Source organism: Hyla sarda, chromosome 12, assembly GCF_029499605.1.
Source record: "Hyla sarda isolate aHylSar1 chromosome 12, aHylSar1.hap1, whole genome shotgun sequence".
NCBI lineage: Eukaryota > Metazoa > Chordata > Amphibia > Anura > Hylidae > Hyla > Hyla sarda.
Window position 1 is genome coordinate 69,554,644 of NC_079200.1, and position 26,789 is coordinate 69,581,432.

General features: G+C 46.9%; 2 protein-coding genes across 4 annotated transcripts; one reads left to right on the forward strand and one right to left on the reverse strand.

The window, feature by feature from the left end:
* Positions 1 to 1,266: 1,266 nt before the first annotated feature.
* Positions 1,267 to 11,809, reverse strand: POFUT1 (protein O-fucosyltransferase 1). Its single transcript, XM_056548529.1, has 7 exons — positions 11,493 to 11,809; positions 5,782 to 5,903; positions 5,485 to 5,667; positions 5,197 to 5,309; positions 4,363 to 4,555; positions 2,324 to 2,566; positions 1,267 to 2,097 (listed from the first exon to the last, which is right to left on the reverse strand). Exons 1-7 carry the CDS (start codon positions 11,626 to 11,628, stop codon positions 1,909 to 1,911), a joined length of 1,179 nt encoding a protein of 392 aa, XP_056404504.1. The 5' UTR covers positions 11,629 to 11,809; the 3' UTR covers positions 1,267 to 1,908.
* Positions 11,775 to 25,998, forward strand: PLAGL2 (PLAG1 like zinc finger 2). 3 transcript variants are annotated; one of them, XM_056548526.1, is made up of 4 exons: positions 11,775 to 11,905; positions 18,895 to 18,961; positions 21,156 to 21,438; positions 23,267 to 25,998. In XM_056548526.1, exons 3-4 carry the CDS (start codon positions 21,209 to 21,211, stop codon positions 24,339 to 24,341), a joined length of 1,305 nt encoding a protein of 434 aa, XP_056404501.1. In that variant the 5' UTR covers positions 11,775 to 11,905; positions 18,895 to 18,961; positions 21,156 to 21,208; the 3' UTR covers positions 24,342 to 25,998. The 3 variants fall into 3 exon arrangements, with proteins under 3 accessions (XP_056404501.1, XP_056404500.1, XP_056404502.1); XM_056548525.1 differs by having other exon boundaries at positions 21,161 to 21,438; XM_056548527.1 differs by lacking the exons at positions 11,775 to 11,905; positions 18,895 to 18,961 and having other exon boundaries at positions 21,427 to 21,546.
* The last annotated feature ends 791 nt before the right edge of the window (positions 25,999 to 26,789 follow it).

Sequence of the window (26,789 nt, forward strand, 5' to 3'; positions counted from 1 at the left end):
ACCCACACTACATGCCTGCACCAACAGGTTATCAGCAAGATGGGGATAAGTGTCAGATCACAGGGGGTCCGATTGCTGGGAACCCTCGTGATCTCCCGCCTGGCTCCCCGGCTACTGCATGAATGGAGTGTGTTAACCATGGCATGAAGCTGTGGCCAAAAAGCTGCATTTATGCAAAAGACAGATACCCAAACACTATCTCCAGCTCTCCCATATATGGAGGGGTGTGTCGGCCACAGCTTCCTGCGGTGGTTAACACGCCGCTATTCATGCAGAGAGCCGGACGAGAGATTGGGGGGACCGCTGGGACCTCCAACGATCTGACACTTATCCGCTATCCTGCTCATAGGGGGATAATATTTGTTATAATCGATACAGAGAGGTGAGGGCATAGAAATGTTGGGGTCCCATCCAAAATAAGACCACCTCCTCATGGTGGATGGGGGACGTTTTAATTAAAAAGTGCTTTATGAGCCTCAAATTAGGAGCAATGCTGCACCTGATGGGTTTCGTGCTAGATGCACTGTGTCATAGCAAAATGCGCCAGGAGTCCTTTTGTAATGTGGATTCATGAATGAAGCATATGTTTTATTTACTTTCCACCATTGTGCTGGACAAACTACTTCTCAGTTATTAGTTCTTGTGAAGCCGGGGGGCGTTGCTGGTGGGTGCACTACAGTGGAGGATTGAATATGAAGAGGTGAGCTGTTACCTTGCTTACAAAATAAAACTGGTCCCGTTCATTGACAGCAAAAAAAAAAAAAAAAATTTACCAGGTAAAACCTTCTCATTGATCCAGGAAGAAGACTGGAAATTTGCTCAGATTTTAATATTTTATTACAGAAATAAGTACAAAATAATTGAAACAGTATGTTACAAGATTTATGTGCCCATGACTTTAAATACAGGTTAGACATTGTGTCCTTCCCTTTCCCTGGTACATCTCCCCCTCCCCCAGCACTATAAATGGCACGCTAAGCTCACTATTTGTCTTAGGCTGCATTCACACCTCGTTTTTTACATACGGGCGCTCCCGTACCCCAGCCGGATCAGCCTGTGACTCCATTTACTTTAATGAGCCGACCGGAGTCAAACGGTGACTCCGATCGGCTCAGTTTTGACCCGTATGCGGTTTCCTGACCGGACCTAAAACCATAGTATACTACGGTTTTAGGTCCGGTCCAAAACCGGATACGGGTCAAAACTGAGCCGACTGGAGTCACCGTTTGACTCCGGTCGGCTCATTAAAGTAAATTGAGTCACAGGCTGATCCGGCTGGGGTACGGGAGCGCCCGGTTTGCCCCTCCCCCAGCCGGATCCGCCACCGATATGTAAAAAACGAGGTGTGAATGCAGCCTTACTGGAATATGTAGCTTCCATCCACATTCATCTCATTGTGGATCTGAGAACAGTCAGAAAGCCTCCTCTATGTCGTCCACCAATGACACTGGATGAATGATCACAAGTATGGGAGTCTTATGGAAGCCAATTTGATGGAAAATGTATAAAAATACAATCAGATTGAATATTTGCCTGCTTTCTTTAAAAACAGCATTATCCCTGTCCAAAGTTTGTATATAGTATCGCAAATTCGGTCCATTCTACCTCAATGAAGCAAATCTGTAATACCACTCATAGCCAGTCACAGGGGTGGCACTGTTTCTGGTAGAAAACAGCAAAGTTTTTCTTATCATGGATAAATGGATAATCCTTTTAATGAACACATTCTAAAAATGTTGATTGGAGTGGGGCTAATGAAGAGTCACACCCCCTCAGCATGCCTTCTCAGACAGTAAAAGCCCCCCCAAAAAGTCTGAAAAGCTAGCATTTCTAGGTCCATAGACTTTGCTGTATGTCAGGAGCCTCACTACTTTGGCAAAAAGCACCATTCGTGCCCACTGCGCTCTCTCATAGCTCATCCAGGTTTCTAGCCAATGAATCCATCCCAAAGAATGAGGAAGGCTTTCCGTGGAAATCGCGCTCCCGCTTCACAAACGCAGTGAAGGACGACACACAGTTCCCAATAAAGTGATCTGACTGGCCTAAAATATACAGATCTATTTGGGCCACATCTGGTTGCAGACTTACAACTTTAACCTAGAGGAATGAAAAAAAGAAAAAAAAAGCATTAAAAAAAATAAAAATAAAATATATTAAAAAAAAGCAAAAAACAACAACATACTCCATGCACTTCCAGAACTCAATTTATATTTCTGCTTCCCTCAGGTTGCAATACTTGGAGCCCAGCTTTGGACATGACTGATGTCTATAATGGTATAATGTCTATAATGGTATAATGCTAAGGAGCTCTAAACCTACTAACCTTCTCCCCAAGAGCCTTCTGCAGTTCTGCAGTGTAAGACGTGGAGTCCGTGGCTATATACACAGATCTCGCTTTGGTCCATTTCACCCAGTGGGTCAGTGCCCGCTTTATCTCTTTCAGGTCAGGCAGACACATGTTCACTGTGAGTGGCTTTGCTTTCTGCCGGTCGTACCCAACGCACTGAGGTGAAGCCATGAAGTGTGGGCCTGCAGTGCCATCCTTCAGCATCTTACAAGCGTTAACCTGTGGGGGAAGGGAAGGAGCTCAGGATACAGAAACATCAAAACAGCTCTTTAATAAAAGGCATGCCAAGGACTGAACGTCTGCAACACTATATACAAAGCAAAGGATTGCCACTCAGAAGTCTGGGGAAGCTGAGCGAGATAATCCAAAGGCATTATCTTCTCAACTAGCCCTACATTTCACCTGCTTCTGGAAAAGCTGGGTAAAAACCAATACAATACAAATGTGGGTACAGCTTCTACAGAGTTTGTGACCCAGTTTTCCTAGAATCCTTTAGTAAGAAGTCTCATGGCGGTATGTAAAGGGAAAACTTATCCCCTATCCACATCTACGCGCCCTCCATATATCTCTATGGGAGAGCCGAAAACTAGTTATCAGGCGTGCATAGGTTAAAAAATCCATGGTAACCCCTTTATCAACAAATCCTTCCCATATTATCCACTATATTATCAATACATAGGCAGATCTACCACTGAAGAAACTGGCAACGCTGGTTGGGATTCCAGCTCCTATATGGGTTGCCAAGAGTCCTCCTTACCAGCATACATCCTCCTCCTTTCATTATCACTGTATAGCTAGGAAGTTCTACAATTTAGTACTGACTGAGTAAAGCACGTAAAGTAATTTAATAATGCTATTTCTACATTTTAACTTCATCCAAAAGTAAAATTGCTAATAGCTCCAGAATCAAATTCAATATTTTCTATTTTTTTTATTTTTAAATAAAGTCCTTTAATAAAAGTATTACATTTTACTGTAGACCTGATGGGCAATTTTACTTTGAAGAAAGTTAATTGTAAACTATGGATTCATGGGCAGCTGCTCATGCTCCAACAAAATATCATGTGGAGAGGAACATGAGTAGAAATTGTGCTGAATCCTGACAATCTGAGGAAGGGAGAAACGTGTCATTTGTCTATGTTTAAACATTCTATTGTTTTTGTATTTCCAATAAACAAGTCCGTACTGGATATGAAAATACTAGCACTTTGAAAATCATTCCTTTTGGATAGTAGTGTCTGGATATTAAAGGGGTACCCTGCTGCTCAGCGTTTGGAACAAACTGCTCCGAACGCTGGAGCCGGGAGCTTGTGACATCATAGCCCCGCCCCCTCAATGCACGTCTATGGGAGGGATGTGACATCATGAGGGGGTGGGGCTATGACGTCACAAGCTCCCAGCTCCAGAGTTCGGAACAGTATGTTCCAAACGCTGATCAGCAGAGTACCCCTTTTAGGTCTGTTTTCTTTACTTAACTGTACTACTACAGGACAGGTTGCCGCTCTTCTGTGACCTCCGAGCTCAGCAGCAATTCCATACTCTTGGTAACCCAAGCTGAGGGGCCATCTTATAGAGGCCCATCTGTCTCTGCGTATGGACTTTCTAGTAGAGTCTCTTCTTACCCGAGTAATACATAAGGCACTGTCCTCCAGTCATTTTCTCTTTTCTCCATATGGAACCTGTATGCATCCATGCCCAACCATATCTCATCTTGTGTCTAGACAGCCCAACAGTTTTCTTTAATAACTTATCCTTTTGTTTTAATATCACTTACATATATAATTGCATACACACATATAAAATACATTCTAGCATCTCCAACTTGGGGCATTATTTTTTTTTTTTGTAATTAAGTAATCAATCACTCTCTCTGTGGCTCTGCAGCTGTTACACAACTACAACTTCCAGCATGTCCTAACAGCAGGCAGTAGTTGTAGTTTTGCAACAACTGGGGAGCCAGAGTTTTGGGAACACTGCTCCTAGGCCTGGTGTATTAAATTACCCATCATTCTCACCCAGTCAGAGCCAATCCTCAGATGCACCCCCACGTACGGGCGGACCAGCAATGCTTCTATGTGCTTCTCTCCCTCTTGCACCATCTTCTCTGACCACACCAGATACCTCTGTAGACTCCTGTGCTCCTCCAGCACCGGAAACTGCGCTGGGGCCCCCGGGAGGGCAAGGACAGGGTGCGAGGAAGCAGGGTACCTGACCGAATCAGATGTGTGTGAGAAGATTGATATAGTAGCAAATGCATAACAAAACAACAAATATTTCATCTGGGCATCACTGTGCCAGATTTCTGGACTGCATATTTATATATACACACAAAAAAATTATAAAAAAAAGGTATGCCGCTATCACTTTGCATTTTTTTTTTTACCCAAAATGTCAAATTTTTTTTCTCCCATATTATCAGACGGGAAGTAACCCTTTTGCTGCTGAAACATTACACTATTTGAAAACAAATACCTGGCACTTTGTGGAAACCCCACCGCAGTCTACACTCTTTCAAGCAATTTTGGATAAGAGTTATTTTTACGATGTTTGCAGCTGAACGTCTGAGTGCAACAGCGCCAAAGTGGCATAGGACCTTCTTAAAATCAAAGCCATTTATCTCCCCCTCTACATTCTGGCAAATAGAGAAGGTCTCATCCTAATAGTGCATATAGATACTGTAGGTGGTGTCTGGATGGGAAAACACATAACATGTGACATTCCATACCTTATATTCTGGTTACAGCAATCTAATTAGATGCCGGAACCAAAAACATCACCAAAGACAACCTCTAGACTTACTCAAGTTGTGAATGTTCGTCATATTGGTAAAACATTATCCTGTCACTTACCGGCTTTGCCAAACATCTTTGTAATATGCACTGAAGTTGATGCCGTCGAACAGCTCTGAGCGAGTGAAGTCCACATGAAAATGATCCCAGAAAGGACCAAAAGGATTCCCATCCTGGAATATATAATAAGGATTAGCTCACACAAAACAGAGAGGGATCAATCCAACACCAGACACATTGATGTGACAATAGACCATAGCAATTCATTTCACTACATCCTTGGCCCAACAACCAGAAGGATCCATGGTCTCAAAGCATTGACCTCCTAGTCCCATAACCCCCGTTTACCTTCATGGGGCAGCTTTTCTTATCAGGGCTCCTCTGAGCAGCCGCCGTAAAGCAATAAGCCACACGCTTCTCAGCCGGCCAGTACTTGGTGGCAAACATCTCCATGAAATCCTCCATACTCATCACTCGGTGGTAGTGGCGGAGCGGAGGCAGCTGGAAGAACTCCTCAAAAGGCACATGTACCTGCTCATAAGCATACAGACCTTAATCAATCCAAATCTATGGGGGTCCCCCAAACTCCCACCCCAATTACAACATGGCTGCCAAAGTGGCAACAAACGCACTGAAGGGTCTCACATTGGTGTACGGAGGACGATGGTGGTTGTAAACAATCCACGGTGGGATGACCAGAGTACGATTCACCATCTTGGCAAAAGCCAGAGAGCCGAGGAAATGATCTGCCTGATTGCCAAACCGCCCTGTACAAAAACATGAAACCATTAGTTAGTGAAGCAGGAGACTGCATAAGGGTTTTCTCCTAGCCCTATGGCAGGTAGAACATGGTAGGTGTTCACACTGATGCGGTGCTCTGCGGACACTGGGTTGTTCCCCTGTGGGCTTGGTGTCATGGCACCATATGCCAGGTTTAGTTTAGAGACCCACTCAGGTGGGCTTGGCATGGCGAGTGGGCTTGCACGTTTTGTTCAAAAGTTTCACTAATAACCTGTTATTTTTAAAATGATGCTGAGAAGCAATTAGATCATTGTACAAGTTGTAGATGTGCGGCCATGTTCTGTTTCCTTATTGCTGAGCTGCTATTTAGTGAAATGATGTTACTGCACCCCTAATCCTTCCCTATCTGCTTATATGTGAATGCTTAAACACTATGGGGGAGATTTATCAAAACCCGGCCAGAAGAAAAGTTGCCCATAGAAACCAATCAGATCACTTTCATTTTTAACAAGGCCTCTGAAAAATGAAAGAAGGGATCTGATTGGTTGCTATGGGTTGCACAGTGGAGTGCACTGCTCCCTTCCTATGCTATCCCATCTATACACCCCTGATGACATAGAATTACCGCCAGCAATAAATGTTTTTATAGAGCAGGCGGCGGTGCAGGGGTGGAGATTCCCCTATGGGGCAACAAAAGAAAGGGAGGAGGACAGAAATGACTAAACAGGATTACAGTATACAGAGCTTCACTTCATGGAGAAAAGTAAATGCGTGGTCTGGGGAGAAGTTGCCTCATCCCCAAAAAGCTGTCTCTCCCCCCCCCAAATTGGAGAAAGCTGAGCGTACAGGGTGCCATCCCATTGAGAACTTCTATAGAGTGTATCCTCCTCAAAGCTGGCTCAGTGTACAGAAAGATATATCCCCCCAGTACAGAGCTCAGTGTACAGACAGATATATCCCCCCAGTACAGAGCTCAGTGTACAGAAAGATATATCCCCCCAGTACAGAGCTCAGTGTACAGAAAGATATATCCCCCCAGTACAGAGCTCAGTGTACAGACAGATATATCCCCCGGTACAGAGCTCAGTGTACAGACAGATATATCCCCCCGTACAGAGCTCAGTGTACAGAAAGATATATCCCCCCAGTACAGAGCTCAGTGTACAGAAAGATATATCCCCCCAGTACAGAGCTCAGTGTACAGAAAGATATATCCCCCCAGTACAGAGCTCAGTGTACAGAAAGATATATCCCCCCAGTACAGAGCTCAGTGTACAGAAAGATATATCCCCCGGTACAGAGCTCAGTGTACAGAAAGATATATCCCCCCAGTACAGAGCTCAGTGTACAGAAAGATATATCCCCCCAGTACAGAGCTCAGTGTACAGAAAGATATATCCCCCCAGTACAGAGCTCAGTGTACAGACAGATATATCCCCCAGTACAGAGCTCAGTGTACAGACAGATATATCCCCCCAGTACAGAGCTCAGTGTACAGACAGATATATCCCCCGGTACAGAGCTCAGTGTACAGACAGATATATCCCCCCAGTACAGAGCTCAGTGTACAGAAAGATATATCCCCCCAGTACAGAGCTCAGTGTACACAGCGTATATCCCCTCCCCAGTACAGAGCTCAGTGTACACACAGATATATCCCCCCGGTACAGAGCTCAGTGTACACACAGATATATCCCCCCGGTACAGAGCTCAGTGTACAGACAGATATATCCCCCCGGTACAGAGCTCAGTGTACACAGCGTATATCCCCTCCCCAGTACAGAGCTCAGTGTACACAGCGTATATCCCCTCCCCAGTACAGAGCTCAGTGTACACAGCGTATCCCCCCCGGTACAGAGCTCAGTGTACACAGCGTATCCCCCCGGTACAGAGCTCAGTGTACAGACAGATATCCCCCCGGTACAGAGCTCAGTGTACAGACAGATATCCCCCCGGTACAGAGCTCAGTGTACAGACAGATATCCCCCCGGTACAGAGCTCAGTGTACAGACAGATATCCCCCCGGTACAGAGCTCAGTGTACATACACACACACACACAGATATATCCCCCTGGTACAGAGCTCAGCGTGCACACACACACAGAGATATATCCCCCCGGTACAGAGCTCAGCGTACACACACACACAGAGATATATCCCCCCCGGTACAGAGCTCAGCGTACACACACACACACAGAGAGATATATCCCCCCGGTACAGAGCTCAGCGTACACACACACACACACACAGATATATCCCCCCGGTACAGAGCTCAGCGTACACACACACACAGAGATATATCCCCCCGGTACAGAGCTCAGCGTACACACACACACAGAGATATATCCCCCCGGTACAGAGCTCAGTGTACAGACAGATATCCCCCCGGTACAGAGCTCAGTGTACATACACACACACACACAGATATATCCCCCTGGTACAGAGCTCAGCGTGCACACACACACAGAGATATATCCCCCCGGTACAGAGCTCAGCGTACACACACACACAGAGATATATCCCCCCGGTACAGAGCTCAGCGTACACACACACAGAGATATATCCCCCCGGTACAGAGCTCAGCATACACACACACACAGAGATATATCCCCCCGGTACAGAGCTCAGCGTACACACACACACACAGAGATATATGCCCCCGGTACAGAGCTCAGCGTACACACACACACACATGTATCCCCCCGGTACAGAGCTCAGCGTACACACACATGTATCCCCCCGGTACAGAGCTCAGCGTACACACACAGATATATCCCCCCGGTACAGAGCTCAGTGTACACACACAGATATATCCCCCCGGTACAGAGCTCAGCGTACACACACACACAGAGATATATCCCCCCGGTACAGAGCTCAGCGTACACACACACACAGAGATATATCCCCCCGGTACAGAGCTCAGCGTACACACACACACAGAGATATATCCCCCCGGTACAGAGCTCAGTGTACACACACAGATATATCCCCCCGGTACAGAGCTCAGCGTACACACACACACACAGAGATATATCCCCCCGGTACAGAGCTCAGCGTACACACACACACAGAGATATATCCCCCCGGTACAGAGCTCAGCGTACACACACACACAGAGATATATCCCCCCGGTACAGAGCTCAGTGTACACACACAGATATATCCCCCCGGTACAGAGCTCAGCGTACACACACACACAGAGATATATCCCCCCGGTACAGAGCTCAGCGTACACACACACACACACACACACACACATGTATCCCCCCGGTACAGAGCTCAGCGTACACACACAGATATATCCCCCCGGTACAGAGCTCAGCGTACACACACACACAGAGATATATCCCCCCGGTACAGAGCTCAGCGTACACACACACAGAGATATATCCCCCGGTACAGAGCTCAGCGTACACACACACACACAGAGATATATCCCCCCGGTACAGAGCTCAGCGTACACACACACACACAGAGATATATCCCCCCGGTACAGAGCTCAGCGTACACACACACACACACATGTATCCCCCCGGTACAGAGCTCAGCGTACACACACATGTATCCCCCCGGTACAGAGCTCAGCGTACACACACAGATATATCCCCCCGGTACAGAGCTCAGTGTACACACACAGATATATCCCCCCGGTACAGAGCTCAGCGTACACACACACACAGAGATATATCCCCCCGGTACAGAGCTCAGCGTACACACACACACAGAGATATATCCCCCCGGTACAGAGCTCAGCGTACACACACACACAGAGATATATCCCCCCGGTACAGAGCTCAGCGTACACACACACACAGAGATATATCCCCCCGGTACAGAGCTCAGTGTACACACACAGATATATCCCCCCGGTACAGAGCTCAGCGTACACACACACACACAGAGATATATCCCCCCGGTACAGAGCTCAGCGTACACACACACACACAGATATATCCCCCCGGTACAGAGCTCAGCGTACACACACACACAGAGATATATCCCCCCGGTACAGAGCTCAGCGTACACACACACACACACACACACATGTATCCCCCCGGTACAGAGCTCAGCGTACACACACATGTATCCCCCCGGTACAGAGCTCAGCGTACACACACAGATATATCCCCCCGGTACAGAGCTCAGCGTACACACACACATGTATCCCCCCGGTACAGAGCTCAGCGTACACACACAGATATATCCCCCCGGTACAGAGCTCAGTGTACACACACAGATATATCCCCCCGGTACAGAGCTCAGCGTACACACACAGATATATCCCCCAGGTACAGAGCTCAGCGTACACACACATGTATCCCCCCGGTACAGAGCTCAGCGTACACACACATGTATCCCCCCGGTACAGAGCTCAGTGTACACACACAGATATATCCCCCCGGTACAGAGCTCAGTGTACATACACACACACACACAGATATATCCCCCTGGTACAGAGCTCAGCGTGCACACACACACAGAGATATATCCCCCCGGTACAGAGCTCAGCGTACACACACACACAGAGATATATCCCCCCCGGTACAGAGCTCAGCGTACACACACACACACAGAGAGATATATCCCCCCGGTACAGAGCTCAGCGTACACACACACACACACACAGATATATCCCCCCGGTACAGAGCTCAGCGTACACACACACACAGAGATATATCCCCCCGGTACAGAGCTCAGCGTACACACACACACAGAGATATATCCCCCCGGTACAGAGCTCAGTGTACAGACAGATATCCCCCCGGTACAGAGCTCAGTGTACATACACACACACACACAGATATATCCCCCTGGTACAGAGCTCAGCGTGCACACACACACAGAGATATATCCCCCCGGTACAGAGCTCAGTGTACACACACAGATATATCCCCCCGGTACAGAGCTCAGCGTACACACACACACACAGAGATATATCCCCCCGGTACAGAGCTCAGCGTACACACACACACACAGATATATCCCCCCGGTACAGAGCTCAGCGTACACACACACACAGAGATATATCCCCCCGGTACAGAGCTCAGCGTACACACACACACACACACACACACATGTATCCCCCCGGTACAGAGCTCAGCGTACACACACATGTATCCCCCCGGTACAGAGCTCAGCGTACACACACAGATATATCCCCCCGGTACAGAGCTCAGCGTACACACACACATGTATCCCCCCGGTACAGAGCTCAGCGTACACACACAGATATATCCCCCCGGTACAGAGCTCAGTGTACACACACAGATATATCCCCCCGGTACAGAGCTCAGCGTACACACACAGATATATCCCCCAGGTACAGAGCTCAGCGTACACACACATGTATCCCCCCGGTACAGAGCTCAGCGTACACACACATGTATCCCCCCGGTACAGAGCTCAGCGTACACACACACACATGTATCCCCCCAGTACAGAGCTCAGTGTACAGTATATCCCCCCCCCCCCCCCCAGTACAGAGCTCAGTATACAGTGTATCCCCCCCAGTACAGAGCTCAGTGTACAGTATATCCCCCCCAGTACAGAGCTCAGTATACAGTGTATCCCCCCAGTACAGAGCTCAGTCTACACCGTGTCCTCCCCGGACTCACCCATGCAGGGACAGTACAGCAGATACCCGGCTGGGTCCCATTCCCCTTCTGCCCGGTGCAGTCCCGGGAGGGTCAGGAGCAGGAGGAGGATCACAGGCTCCATCACGGCCGGAAGCATTCCCCCGGGCGCCGCCATGTTAGCGGAGGCAGACGAGAGGAGCCGCCATGTTGGTGGAGGCAGGTGGCTGATTGGAAGGCCTTGGTACGCAGGGATCCTGGGCCCGGCCTCAGGCGACACCGTCACCGCAGTAGAAACTCCCCGGTTCCCGGTGGATCCCTTTCCCGACCGCTGAGCACACAGTAGGCCCCGCTCCACGCCACGGCAACACGTCACTCCCAGAATCCTCCGCGAGTGCCAGCTCCGTCCTGCGGCCTCAGGGTATAACGGAACCGGCGGGAAGCGGAATAACGGGGTACGTAGAACACCCCCATTATCACCTCATGTACACAACATCCCTCCTATCTACGCTCCTTAGACATCACGTGCACCCAAATAGTAACGCACCCAAATAGTAACACACCCATATATACCCTGTGCACCCCAAATATCAACACACATCACCCTCACATGTGCACCGTGCTATGTCTGCACCCCAAATAACATCCCCTTCATATTACTGACCCCCTCACAACATTGTACGTGGGTACACGGAGCCCTCACGTGTACAGCTTTATAAAGCACTATAAATATATATATTCATTCACAATACATACCCCTACACCAGTGTTTCCCAACCAGGGTGCCTCCAGCTGTTGCAAAACTACAGCTCCCAGCATGCCCGGACAGCCTTTGGCTGTCCGGGCATGCTGGGAGCTGTAGTTTTGCAACAGCTGGAGGCACCCTGGTTGGGAAACCTTGCCCTATACAATCATACTATCCCCCTATAATACACACTATATATATGACTACTTATTAGTTACACCTTTTTAATTGCTTATTAACACAAGTAGTTAATCAGCCAATCACATGGCAGCAACTCAATGCATTTAGGCACGTTTACATGGACAGAATTTTTACAGAACAACGTAATGGGGAAGAAAGGGGATTTAACCCCTAAGGGACTCAGCCCATTTTCACCTTAAAGGGGTACTCCGCCCCTGGCATCTTATCCCCTATCCAAAGGATAGGGGATAAGATGTCAGATCACCGCGGTCCCGCTGCTGGGGACCCCCGGGGATCGCTGCTGCGGCACCCCGCTATCATTACTGCACAGAGCGAGTTCGCCGGAGCAGCGTGACGTCATGGCCCGTCCCCTTAATGCAAGTCTATGGCAGGGGGCGTGATGACTGCCACGCCCCTCCCATAGACTTGTATTGATGGGGCGGGCCGTGACATCACAAGGGGCGGAGCCGTGACGTAACGATGCTCCGGCCCCTGTATCGCCCGTCATTACGTAAGACGTCATCGCTCTGCGCAGTAATGATAGCAGGGTGCTGCAGCAGCGATCCCCGGGGTCCCCAGCAGCGGGACCGCTGCGATCTGACATCTTATCCCCTATCCTTTGGATAGAGGATAAGATGTCTAGGGGCGGAGTACCCCTTAAAGTACTCTATTTTGCACATCTGACCACTGTCACTTTATATATTAATAACTCTGGGATGCTTTTACCTTTTATTCTGATTCCGAGATTGTTTTTTCGTGACATATTGTACACAGCGGTAAATTTTCTTCGTTACTTGCACCCTTTCTTGGTGAAAAATCCCAAATTTTCATGAAAATGTTGAACATTTTGCATGTTTCTACCTTTGAAACTTTATGCTTGTCAGGAAAATGGATATCCCAAATAAATGATATATTGATTCACATATACAATATGTCTACTTTATTTTGGCATCAGAAAGTTGACATGTTTTTACTTTGTGATGACATCAGAGGGCTTCAAAGTATAGCAGCAATTTTCAAAATTCTCATGAAAAATTCATAATCTGAATTTTTCAGGGACCAGTTAAGTTTGAAGTGGATTTGAGGTGCCTTTCTGTGACAAATACACCATAAATGACCCCATTATAGAAACTGCACCCCTCAAAGTATTCAAAATTACATTTAGAAAGTTTGTTAACCCTTTAGGTGTTTCAAAGGAATAGCAGCAAAGTGAAGGAGAAAATTCTAAATCTTCATATTTTTTTTTACATTCTCATGTTCTTGTAGAGCCATTTTTGGAATTTTTACAAGGGGTAAAAGGAGAGAAATCCCCCCCAAAATTTGTAACCCAATTTATCTTGAGGAAGGAAATAAATCATATGTGTAAGTCAAGTGCTCGGTGAGCGCAGTAGAGGGCTCAGAAGGGAAGGAGCGACAATGGAATTTTGGAGAGTGAATTTTTCTGAAATGGTTTTTGGGGGGCATGTCACATTTAGGAAGCCCCTATGGTGCCAGATCAGCAAAAAAAAAAAAAACACATGGCATACTATTTTGGAAACTACACCCCTCAAGGGATGTAACAAGGGGTCCAGTGAGCCTTAACACCCCACAGGTGTTTGACGACTTTTTGTTAAAGGATGTGTAAATGGTGGGGGGGAAACTTTTTCACTAAAATGCAGTTTTTTACCCAAATTTTTTACCCCCATGTCTTCTGAGTATGGAAATACCTCATGTGTGGACATCAAGTGCTCTGCGGGCGAACTACAATGCTCAGAAGAGGAGCACCATTGAGCTTTTGGAGAGATAATTTGTTTTGAATGGAAGTCGGGGGCCCTGTGCGTTCACAACCCCCCCCCCCCCACCTGTGAAGTTGACCCCCTTACATGTGACCCCATTTTGGAAACTACACCCCTCACAGAATGTAATAAGGGGTGCAGTGAGTATTTGCACCCCACTGACGTTTGACAGATCTTTGGAACAGTGGGCTGTGCAAATGAAAAATTACATTTTTCATTTTCACGGACCACTGTTCCAAAAATCTGTCAAACACCAGTGGGTCGTAAATTCTAACTGCACCCCTTATTACATTATGTGAGGGGTGTAGTTTTCAAAATGGGGTCACATGTGGGGGGGGGGAGGTCCATTGTTCTGGCACTATGGGGGCTTTGTAAACACACATGGAATCCAATTCCAGACAAATGTTCTCTCCAAACGCCAAATGGTGCTCCTTCTCTTCTGAGCATTGTAGTTCGCCCGCAGAGCACTTTACATCCACATATGGGGTATGTTCTTACTCAGAAGAGTAATTTTTTCTTCTTCTTCCTATTTTCCCGTTAAAATGAAAAATTTAAGGTAACCAGCATTTTTGTGATTTTTTTTTTTCACATCCAACAACTTTAATGAAAATTCTTCAAACACCTGTGGGATGTTAAGGCTCACTACATCCCTTTTTACGTTCCATGAGGGTCGTAGTTTCCAAAATGGGGTCACATGTGGGTATTAATGTTTTTGCGTTTATGTCAGAACCGCTGTAAAATCAGCCACCCCTGTGCAAATCACCAATTTAGGCCTCAAATGTACATAGTGCGCTCTCACTCCTGAGCCTTGTTGTGCATCCGCAGAGCATTTTACGCCCACATATGGGGTATTTCTGTACTCAGGAGAAATTGTGTTACAAATTTTGGTGGTCTTTTTTTCCTTTTACCTCTTGTGAAAATGAAAAGACACACCAGCATGTTAGAATAAAAATGTTTTTTTTTTTTTTTACACTAACAGGCTGGTGTACGAGATGTTTTTTATTGGGGGGGGGGGGGGGGCGACAGTGTACGTGTGTGTATATGTAGTGTTTTCCCCTTCATTTTGTGTAGTGTAGCGTTTTTAGGGTATATTCGCACAGGCAGGGTTTACAGTGAGTTTCCCGCTAGGAGTTTGAGCCGCGGTGGAAAATTTGCCACAGCTCAAACTTGGAGCAGGAAATTCACTGTAAACCTGTCCGTGTGAATGTACCCTGTACATTCACAATGGGGGGGGGGGGGGGCAAACCTTCAGCTGTTGCAAAACTACAACTCCCAGCATGTACTGATTGCCAAAGGGCATGCTGGGAGATGTAGTTATGCAACAGCTGGAGGCACGCAACTACAACTCCGAGCATGGCCAGACAGCCATTTGCTGTTTATGTATGCTGGGAGTTGTAGTTTTGTAAGATCTAGAGGGCCACAGTTAAGAGATTACTGTACAGTGATCTCTAAACTGTAGACCTCCAAATCTTGCAAAACTACAAATTCCAGCGTGCCCAAACAACAAACAGCTGTCTGGGCATGCTGAGAGTTTTAGTTTTGCAGCATCTGGAGGGCCACAGTTTAGAGACCACCTCATCGCCGCCGCACCAGGGATCTCCCACCGCCATTGGTAAGGAACCTCCGCCGATGCCGGTTACAGGACTCTTCCCCCACTCTGCCTGGACTACCGTGGGTGGGGAGAGCAGGGGAACCGATTTAAATGTGTGGATGAAAATGCTTTGTTATTGTCAGAGGAGAATGGGCAGACTGGTTTAAGATGACAAAAAGATCCCACCAGGTCCTGTCAGCTAAGAACAGGAAACTGAGGCTACAATTCCCACAGGCACCAACATTGGACAATAGAAGACTGGAAGAACATTTCCTGGTCTCATGAGTCTCCATTCCAGCTGTAACATTCAGATGTCAGGGTCAGAATTTGGCATAAACAACATGAAAGCATGGATCCATCCTGCCTTGAATCAACAGTTCAGGCTTGTTGTGGTGCAATAGTGTGGGGGACATTTTCTTGGCACATTTTGGGCCTCTTAGTACTAATTGAGCATAATCAGTGTTGTTGCTGACCATGTCCATCCCCAGATGACTACTTCCAGCAAGATAATGCACCATATCACATCATCTCATACAGGACAATATGGTCACTGGACTCCAATGGCCTCCACAGTCATCAGATCTCAATCCAATATAGCACCTATGGGATGTGGCGGAACGGGAGAATTACATCATGAATGTGCATCCAACAGATCTGCCGCTACTGTGTGATGTCATCGTGTCCATATGGAGGAACTGTGTGATGTCATCGTGTCCATATGGAGGAACTGTGTGATGTCATCGTGTCCATATGGAGGAACTGTGTGATGTCATCGTGTCCATATGGAAGAACTGTGTGATGTCTTCGTGTCCATATGGAAGAACTGTGTGACGTCTTCGTGTCCATATGGAGGAACTGTGTGACGTCATCGTGTCCATATGGAGGAACTGTGTGACGTCATCGTGTCCATATGGAGGAACTGTGTGACGTCTTCGTGTCCATATGGAGGAACTGTGTGATGTCATCGTGTCCATATGGAGGAACTGTGTGATGTCATCATGTCCATATGGAGGAACTGTGTGATGTCATCATGTCCATATGGAGGAACTGTGTGATGTCATCGTGTCCATATGGAGGAACTGTGTGATGTCTTCGTGTCCATATGGAAGAACTGTGTGATGTCATCGTGTCCATATAGAGGAACTGTGTGATGTCATCGTGTCCATATGGAGGAACTGTGTGATGTCATCGTGTCCATATGGAGGAACTGTGTGATGTCATCATGTCCATATGGAGGAACTGTGAGATGTCGTCATGTCCATATGGAGGAACTGTGTGATGTCGTCATGTCCATATGGAGGAACTGTGTGATGTCATCATGTCCATATGGAAGAACTGTGTGATGTCATCATGTCCATATAGAGGAACTATGTGATGTCATCATGTCCATATGGAGGAACTGTGTGATGTCATCATGTCCATATGGAGGAACTGTGTGATGTCATCATGTCCATATGGAGGAACTGTGTGATGTCATCATGTCCATATGGAAGAACTGTGTGATGTCATCATGTCCATATAGAGGAACTGTGTGATGTCATCTCTGAGGAATGTTTCCAGCACCTTGTAAATGTATGCCACAAAGAATGAAGGCAAAAGGGGGTCCAACCCGGTACTGGCAAGGTGTACCTAATAAAGTGGTCAGTGAATGTATTTTACATACATGAACTTGTACAAAATTATACAATTCCCACAATATACACCACAATGCTACTTATATGATGTACAAGAACCCATATACAATCATACGGTACCCCTTACACTTCACACACCCTATACAATACCCCCTACATATATACAATACTACTTAAATCGCATAAAAGTGCACCCCCCCCAATAATTCATATAAGATCCCCACATCAGTACAACACAATCCATATAAAATCATAAAAGACCACCATGTATAGAGCTAGGACCCCTTACATATACTTCTTCATACTCCCATGATACCTTGCCACATATATATACCCTAATACCCCTATAAAAGTATACTACCCCCTCCCCCACATAAATCTCCTTAAAGTCATACAAGACACATACACATAAAACCAAATAGCTCTATAAAAATCAATCCAGACCCCCCCCCCCCATAGAATTTTAAGACCCCTACCATATAAAAACCTAAATACCCCTACATTATCATACTAGACCACACCCATATATACACACTCGTCATATACAGTCATAGGAACACCTCCCCCCAAATACTCCCAAAAAGCTCATATATGCACCCAGATACCCCCATAAACTCATGAGACCAACACATACAGCTAAATACTGCTACATGTATCTCCACCCCTCTCACATACCGTGTTTCTCCGAAAATAAGACCGGGTCTTATATTAATTTTAGTCCCAAAAAACACACTAGGGCTTATTTTCAGGGTAGGGCTTATTTATTGGGGGGCTGCAGAAGTTTGGAGGATGGGGGCTGTGGGATGATGGGGGGCTGTAGCAGTGTGGAGGATGCCGCACCCCCCCAATCTTCCACACTGCTACAGCCACCCACCCCTCTGCCATAATAAACTACAGTACCTTACACATTTCATCCCCAGCGGAGACCAGCACTTCCCCACCTTTATACCGTACGGAAGCTGCAGCTCTCGGCGGCGGCGGGACCTCCTTCTGTTGCTTAGCAGCCGGGGGCAGGACCGCGCTCCGCCAGTTGATTACCCCTGGCCTAGGTCTTATTTTCGGGGTAGGGCTTATATTGCAGCCCACCCTGATAATCCTGCTAGGGCTTACTTTCAGGGTAGGGCTTATTTTCGGGGGAAACACGGTACCATGAGCCAACGGCTGTCCGGGCATGCTGGAGGTCCGCAGGTTGGAGACCACTGCTCTATACAATACATATAACCACATAAGCTGTATACCCCAGGACACCACATGCACCCATAGGGTATATTGATGTGCCAATCAAAAATACATAAGAATTGCCTTGTAAAATCCATAGTTGCAGATTTTACTATTTCAAATGTGCAGCAGATCCAGCGTGTGTGTGTGTGAGAATGCTCCCATATACCACTCTGTATCATTGGATGCCAACTGACGGCCATGCTGTAGCTTTACATCAGCTGGATAGCCACAGGTTGGAGACCACTGCTGTAGATCATCACCAAGGACATCCACTGATTCACGTGTCCTATACTTGCAGGTTGGAAGATGGTGAGACGTCTTCAGCGCTGTCTCCCGGAGGGGTGATCCTGGATATCCAGCAGCAGGTGAGAGCTCCTCTCATGTATTACACCTTCTTCACCATCACATTGTCAAACACCATTTATATCTGCTACTGGGAAAGCTGGGTGACAAGCAATTTATAACACTTATGTGTATACAGGCTGGGCTCCTTATCACTGCATCTCTATGCAGATAAGGAGTTTAGGAAATGTGGGTGAGCTGTTATGGCAATCCTAGTGCTTGTCATCCAGCTTTTCCAGAAACAAATAAAGAAAAGAATCCCTGCTACTTATATATTTCTGAGAAAGCTGGGTGATAAGTAATATGGCTGCCATTAAAGGGGTATTCCATGATTTTTTTTAAATTTGACTATGCTACAGGGGCTGTAAAGTTAGTGTAGTTCATAATATAGTGTCTGTACCTGTGTGTGACGGTTTTCTCACAATTCTTCTGTGATTTTCATCCCAATATTTATTTTTAACAGCATACAAAATGACTGTTGTCTCGGATTTTTCCCAGCTTGCAATGCAGCCGAGACCTGACTCACTAGTCAGCTGATGACAGGGAGCCTGTCTGCTTCAATGGGTGGAGAGAGCAATCTGCAACTAATGCAACAGCTGTAGGCACCCTGATTGAAAACTACAGGTCTTTTGAATGGATGCATCTCATTTATGTTTCAATGGGTGGGGTGGCTGATGTGTGGGAGGGAGGAAAATGGAATTGTGGGTTTGTAGTCAAAAAAGAAAAGTCAAACATGAAATACCAGTTTACAAAACAGCTAACCACAGTGTTATGGTAATCTCACAACATAGCCATTTAGCCCCAAGACAAGCGCAGATCCTTCCTAAACATGTCCATTACTCTCTGCCAGGTACGTACTAAAATCACCTTATGCTGGATAACCCCTGTAAAGCTCCTTCAGGGCATAGACCTAGCTCACCTATTTTAGTTTTCTGCTTCTGGCAAAGGCTGGGTGACAAACATTATCCCTGCAATAATAGCTTCCACAGGGGTCTTTCCTAGTAACATAGTAGTGATTAGCTGGCGACTAGAAATGTGGACAGCATTTCATCTCCTACTGGGCATATCACTCAGCTTTCTTAGGGTGCTTTACAGCATACATTGTGTATGGCATATTTGCCGTTTGGGGACTGGGAAAGTTGAGTGATAACCCATATAAGATCCTTAATGATGCCTAAATGTTATGTATATCGACATGTAGTCATTGCTTTCATGACATCTTCCACAAAGGTCATCACCTAACCTTCGTAGTCTTATTTAGCAGATCTGATTTGTTACACAATAATAAATGAGGGAGGGCAAACTATAGAATATCCACCCAAGCAAGTTTGAGCGGATATTCCGCAGGAGCAGCCACTGATATGCAATCGGGCATAGCTTTAGGTAGCGGTAGCAGTCGCACCGGGGACCTGGTGCATAAGGGGGCCCCAAAGCACATCTGTCCCATAAGAGAACAAGTATTTAATTGGCATATGGGGCCCTGTTGCAGATTTTGTATCAGGGCCCAGAATCTACAAGCTACACCTCTGTATGCAATGCTTAGAAATGCGCCCAATATGACCTGCTCAGAAACATGTTAATTCTTTTGGCAGAGTTTGTAGCAGAAAATGTAGCATTGTGGACGGTGCAGAAGAATCACTTTGAAAACAATGGGAGGCTGCTGCATCAGAATTTTTGGAAGTCCCTCTGCACCTAGCTTTCCCAGTAAGGCTACATTCACGTTACGATTTTGCAATATGGTTTTGTATTTCCCAAAACGGGAAACAAAAAACTGACAACCATATACAAAATTGTGCATTATAAAAACCGTACATGGTTTTTATAACTATAATAAAATAATTTGACAGCTGCCCACATACAGAGGGAGGGAGCGACGGCTTTTACCGGGGAAGAGGCCGGCCAGGGTAATAAGTTATGATCGTAGCGGGTCTAAGAAGAGAGTTCCAGTGCGATCAATCCTTCAGCCCCTGTACTACTACCCCCAACATGGAACAGACTCTGTTCCATAATGGGTATAGTAGTACATGCCCTACTGTTTTCCCCCCTAGCTGCTCACAGACTCCCGCAGCCAGGGGAACTACTACTCCCTTCATGGAAAAGAGACTATTCCATGATGGGGGTAGTAGTAGTCCCGCAGCACTGCAGGAATCCTGGGTGGCTGTGGAGTAAACTGTATTCAGCTATAATTCTTTTTTCTCATTGCTGTCCGTTTCCCAGAACAGGCATCACCTTGGCACCAACGGTGAAATGACAGCGCCCGTGGTTCTGCCATGAAGACGCTTTTCTTTGATGCTGCAAACAACGATCATAACACAGAGTGGAAAGCGGAGGCCAAGCCCCAGGTGGAAGAAGATCCGGCCCACAGCAAGCTGCTGCATGACGCCACCAGACTCGATGCCCCCTGTAGCAGTGAGCAGGAGAGCCCGCCCCTCCCCCGGAGGTTCACCTGCCCCCAGCTGCTCTGCGACAAGACATTTGCATCCAAATACAAGCTGTGCAGGTACAGAGGTGCCCCTTCATCAGTGTGTACCCCCAACCCCACATGGTCTCAGTTAATCAGCGGCTCTATGTGAGAGCAGAAAGGTGGCTTTAAACCAATGTTTTTCAGGTATTACAGACCTACAACTCCCATCATGCCCTGTCAGCAAACTTTCACTTTCCAGCTGTTGTAAAACTACAACTTACAGCATGCCCTGACAGCTTTTGCAACCTGTGTCTCTTTAGCTGCGGCAAAAATAAAACTCCCATCCTTTAGGTTGGCCCGAATACAATACCCAATTATTTTTATCATGTTTACTACTTTTAGAAGATTTAAAACTTTTTAGAAACAAATTTTGAATTTCAATTTTTTGACCACCTATAACTTTTTTCATACACGGTTATATAAAGGCTCATTTTTGCGCCATGATCTGAAGTTTTTTTTATAAGTACCATTTTGGGTTTTATCAGCTTTTGATCACTTTTTACTCCATTTCTTCTGGGATGTGATTTACCATCTTTAGAGCACACTTAGCAGGTAAGAGGAGGACACTGACCGCTAGCAGCATTTTTTATAATCTCAATGATATCTTTGGAAGCGGGAAGGAGGAGGGCACTGACAACTTGGGGGCCACTGGATTCCTCTCCATATGATCTTAAAGGAATACTTTAGTGAAAATAACTTATCCCCCTATCCGAAAGATAGAGGATCAGTTATAGATCGCGGGGGTCCGACCGCCTGGCAGTCCTCACAAAGAGGGCGTGTCCGTACCTGCATGATGCAGCGGCTGACATGCGCCCCAATGTATCCCATAGAGATGTCATGTGGGGACGGAATGCTCCCTTCCTGTGGATTGCCGGAGCCCCGTGCAGGAGATCGCGGGGGGTCCTAGCGGTCAGACCCCCCCACGATCTATAACTATCCTTCGGATAGGGGGATAAGTTATTTTCCACTACAGTATTCCTTTAAGGGCCACATGACATTAAGAGGTTAATGATCTATGCATGACAATGTCCTCTGAACAATTCTTAGACCCCAATTATATTTGATAAGGATTTCAGCTGAGCTGTGCAGAAATCTGTGTCAAATGCGATGATAAACCACATCCCATGCCATTGGCTGTCTAGGCATCCTGGGAGTTGTAGTTTTGCAACAGCTGGAGGCCCCTTAGTTGGGGAAAACGCAGATGTATGTGATCGGATGGAGAATCCTAGGATCTCCCACAATGAACACACCCTGGGGCAATGGTGTAATCTTTCCCAGCATTACTCCGGAGCTGTCAGCTTAGGCCTCCCCGCCGTCATCCCTTCCGGCAGGCGTATAGGCCCCGCCGTCCCCTCCTCCCCAAGCTCACAGCGGTCGCACGCAAGCCCCGTTAGATCCCCTTCCCGCCTCTATCCCCACGCCTTCCCCATCATTACCGTAAATAACCTTCCGCACTCTGGGGTCTCCTCCTCGTGCGCTGACACGTCCGGAGCCCGTTCGTAGACTCACGGTCACCTCTAAGACCCGCAGGCCGTTGAGCTCCTTTTCTCCTCCTATGTGACACCTCTAGGACTCCAGTTCACCTGCTAGACACTCCTACACTAATCCTCACTCAACATACGTCAGCCAATAGTCAATCAGTGAAGGCTTATTTCTAAGCCATGCCCCTATTTTAAACCACACCACTCAATTATTGGCAGGAAATTCCCTTTTAGGGCGATAATTTTTGGCAGCCGAAATTTTGGTCCATCCCTATGTATAAGTGCAGGTTAAATGTATCACAGCGAGCAAAGAAATTAGAAATATTAGACTGGACAGTGATGGGAACTTTGTTTGTGACTACAGCTTCTTCTCTCCCCTGCAGGCACATGGCCACTCACTCTATGCAGAAATCCCACCAATGCTCTCACTGTGGCAAAATGTTCCACCGAAAGGACCATCTGAAGAATCACCTGCAGACCCACAACCCCAACCGTGTAGCCCTGCAGTGCCCGGAGTGCAGCAAAAACTATAGCACAAAATACGGACATCGCCGCCACCTCGCCTTACACGCTATTGCCAGGGGAGACCTTAGCTGCGCCATCTGCCTGCAAGTATTTCGAGACCGCCAGTCTGTGCTGGAACACCTGAAGAGCCACAACCATCGGCCGTCCATTGGCAACCGCGAAAAGAAGTACCCCTGCGAGCATTGTGACCGCTGCTTTTACACTCGCAAGGATGTCCGCCGCCACCTGGTGGTGCACACTGGCCGCAAGGATTTCCAGTGTCACTGCTGCGCCCAGATGTTCGGGCGTAAAGACCACCTGACACGGCACATGAAAAAGAGCCACTGCGAGGAAGCCCCACGAATCAAGACAGAACCGCAAGACGAATTGAGCCACATGAGCTGCCAGTCGACAGTCGTAAAGGAAGAGTGGGGGTCAATCATGTGCATGCAGCCAAGAGACATGATCCCCACGGGGATGTACACTACACCATTCCAGCCAATACCCAGTGCTGGCATTCATCAGTCCTTAGTGCCAACCTCATTGTCCCTAGGGCTCAGTTACCCTGCCGAAAGCGTGCCTGCATTCTCCACTGACCCATCCAGCAGGTTCCAGTTCACGTCTACCTCATACTTTCCCAAAAGTGAAATGGATCCTTTTATGTCTGATGGGTCCGGGGGACTGTCCCTTACCTCGCCCGAGCTGGCGCCATGTACGCCTCAAGCTGCGTTGGATGAATCTTACCTCTCCGCCCTGTGCGATCCTTTGTCATCGGGCATAGACTTCAACCATTTCCTCAGCTTCTTGCCTGTTAATTTCCCTTCTCTACCCAACCCTGAGATACCCACAGGAGAAAATCAGCAATTCCTGGCACCTGGTGGCAGTGACTTGCCTCATTATACCTCAGATGTAAACCCTACTACATTGCCTCAGTTTCACCAAGCCTTCAAGTAAACCGGTGAGACTGTTTCTCATCTTACCTCATATGATACCCGGAGAGACCATTGGCACCATGTGCCAACTGGCGACTTTTTTAAATTTTTTTTAGTGTTACCGTATTTTACGGCCTCAAAGTTACTTTAATTTGTCCAGTTTTGAAGCTATTCCTCTTTCATTTACCTCAGGATCAGACACTGTGTCGTTCCACACGCTGGTGGAAACCAGAACGATCCCAACTAAAAAGAATAATGTGAAAGATGGTGGCGGGTTGTGAGGGGGAAACAAGATGGCTGATAGTTTATCAAGCACATGACTTGTATCAATAAGATCCATACGATCTCCGCCCCCTCTGCCAGTCACTGAACAAGTACCTGTTTCAGTCCGGTTAGCCCGGACCAGTGCCAAGCATCATCTACCTCTTCCATATCCGTATAGACAATTCCTCACCAAGATCAGTTGGAGCCGTGTCCGATGGGTTGGTTTACTAACCTTGGTGGTGGCGGCCACTCGTATTACCTCACTATGCCGTTTACAGCGTGAATTGTGACAAAAGCTACTCTGCTGAGCTCTGCCCCCCCAATGAGCACCATAGGAATGCCCTACATAGTTCTTCCCACAGTCACCTTTAGCAGTCCCACCTGTTAACTAATTTCTCACCTTTCCATTTATTACTTTCGCTATTGTAGTAGTTGTAGCTGCAGATGTCCTGTTCTCTGCTGGTTGCCAAGGACAGCTTATCCATAGTAACCAGCCATACATGTCAGATGGATTAGAGTCTATTCACAAGGCAGAATTTCCACTCATCCACACCAATTCCGCTTCTGCACTCATTTGGGTGGCTTCTGGCTTGTGCGGAATTGGTGTGGAATCCGCATGCAGAATTTCTGAAGTGTGAATGGGAGTGTGGAATCCCATAGAAGTCTATTGGGCCTTAATTTGAGGCGGAATCTGCATATGGAAGTTCTCCCGTGTGAATAGATTGTCACCATGTTGGAAAATCTAGTAGGGTGGACACTATTGCAATTCTGCAATGTAGAAAGCAGAGTCCCCAGAGTGTGGGTAATATGCTTTATATTTAGTTCAGTGCCTTCGGGGTAGTGACCGCCCAGACCAGGCTGATTGTCCCTCAGCTATACCCAAAGTATTAGAAAAACATAGTATCCTCTACTATGCATACCCAGTGTAGAATGAAACATTCTTTCTAATATAAATTCCTAATCATGTTAAGGTCTCTGCTTGCTGGCAGTGAATTATAACAGTTGTTTTTACAACCTGTCCTCATCACCTGTCGCTGACACAGTAGAGTTCTTCTTTTCACTAACAGCAAGCAGTGATCCAGAAAATGAGTAATTGAAATACCTGGAGTGGAGGGCGATTTATCAACTTGCGCCATAGTTATCTAATTTTGTGCTGTTTTCATGTTTGGATTGTCTTCGTCATTTTTCTTGCTGTGCACTTGCAGGGGTGCGGTTTGCAGATGCACTGGATGGTGTGCTGAATTTATCATTTGCGCAAAAATAATGTTTGTATTCAAATATATTTTTGCTCTATCCAGTGTCATTTGCGCAAATTCCTGAAATGACGTATACAACATAATTTTGCGCATCAACTGGGAAAACACGCTTGCACAGCAGGTTTTGCATTGTGCAAAAATCTGCACTCAAGATAACCCCAACCCCCCCCCCCCCCCCCCCCCCCCCCCCCCCCAATGTGTTTTAGAAAGTTCTACAGCTTTTAAATTTTTTACATTGATAATTGACCCTTTAGGGTCAGGATGCTATTGCTCTCTTTTAGCTTCCAGGGTTGTGCACTAGACACATTTTTGCATTGTCCAGTCCCCGCCTTCTGCTATTTGGGTTTATTATCGGGCGATGCTTTATGTGGTGTCTAGACACCAGAAGATCAGGCATTCTGCCAGATCTGTTAAATCAGAATCATGTGATCTGGCACCAACCTGTTCCGGAATACTGGTGTCTGAACAGTTCCAGTTCACCAGGTGAGTCCAGCAAATGCCTTACTACTGCTAATGGTTCACTGGTGTACATGACACAGTATAATGTATATGACATGTATAGTAAACAAATGTGCAACTGTCCCCTATACAACAGTGGCAGCCATATTGGGAAGATGACATCATCACTGTACCTCAGTAATAGGCATAGGTCTAATTTACAGTAAAACATGGTGGCCTTTATGCTTTGGGCACTAAGGCGATTTTGACACATCGTACAGCTGATTTATAGTGGACCTTCTTGGGGGGGGTCCTGCCTTAAAGGGGTACTCCACCCCTAGACATCCTGTCCCCTATCCAAAGGATAGGGGATAAAATGTCTGATCACGGGGGTCCCACCGCTGGGGACCCTGTGATCTCCCTGCTGCTCCCAGCGTTCTTTTAGAGCGTCTGGCCACGCCCTGCTTGTGAGGTCATGGCCATGCCCCCTCAATGCAAGTCTATGGGAGGGG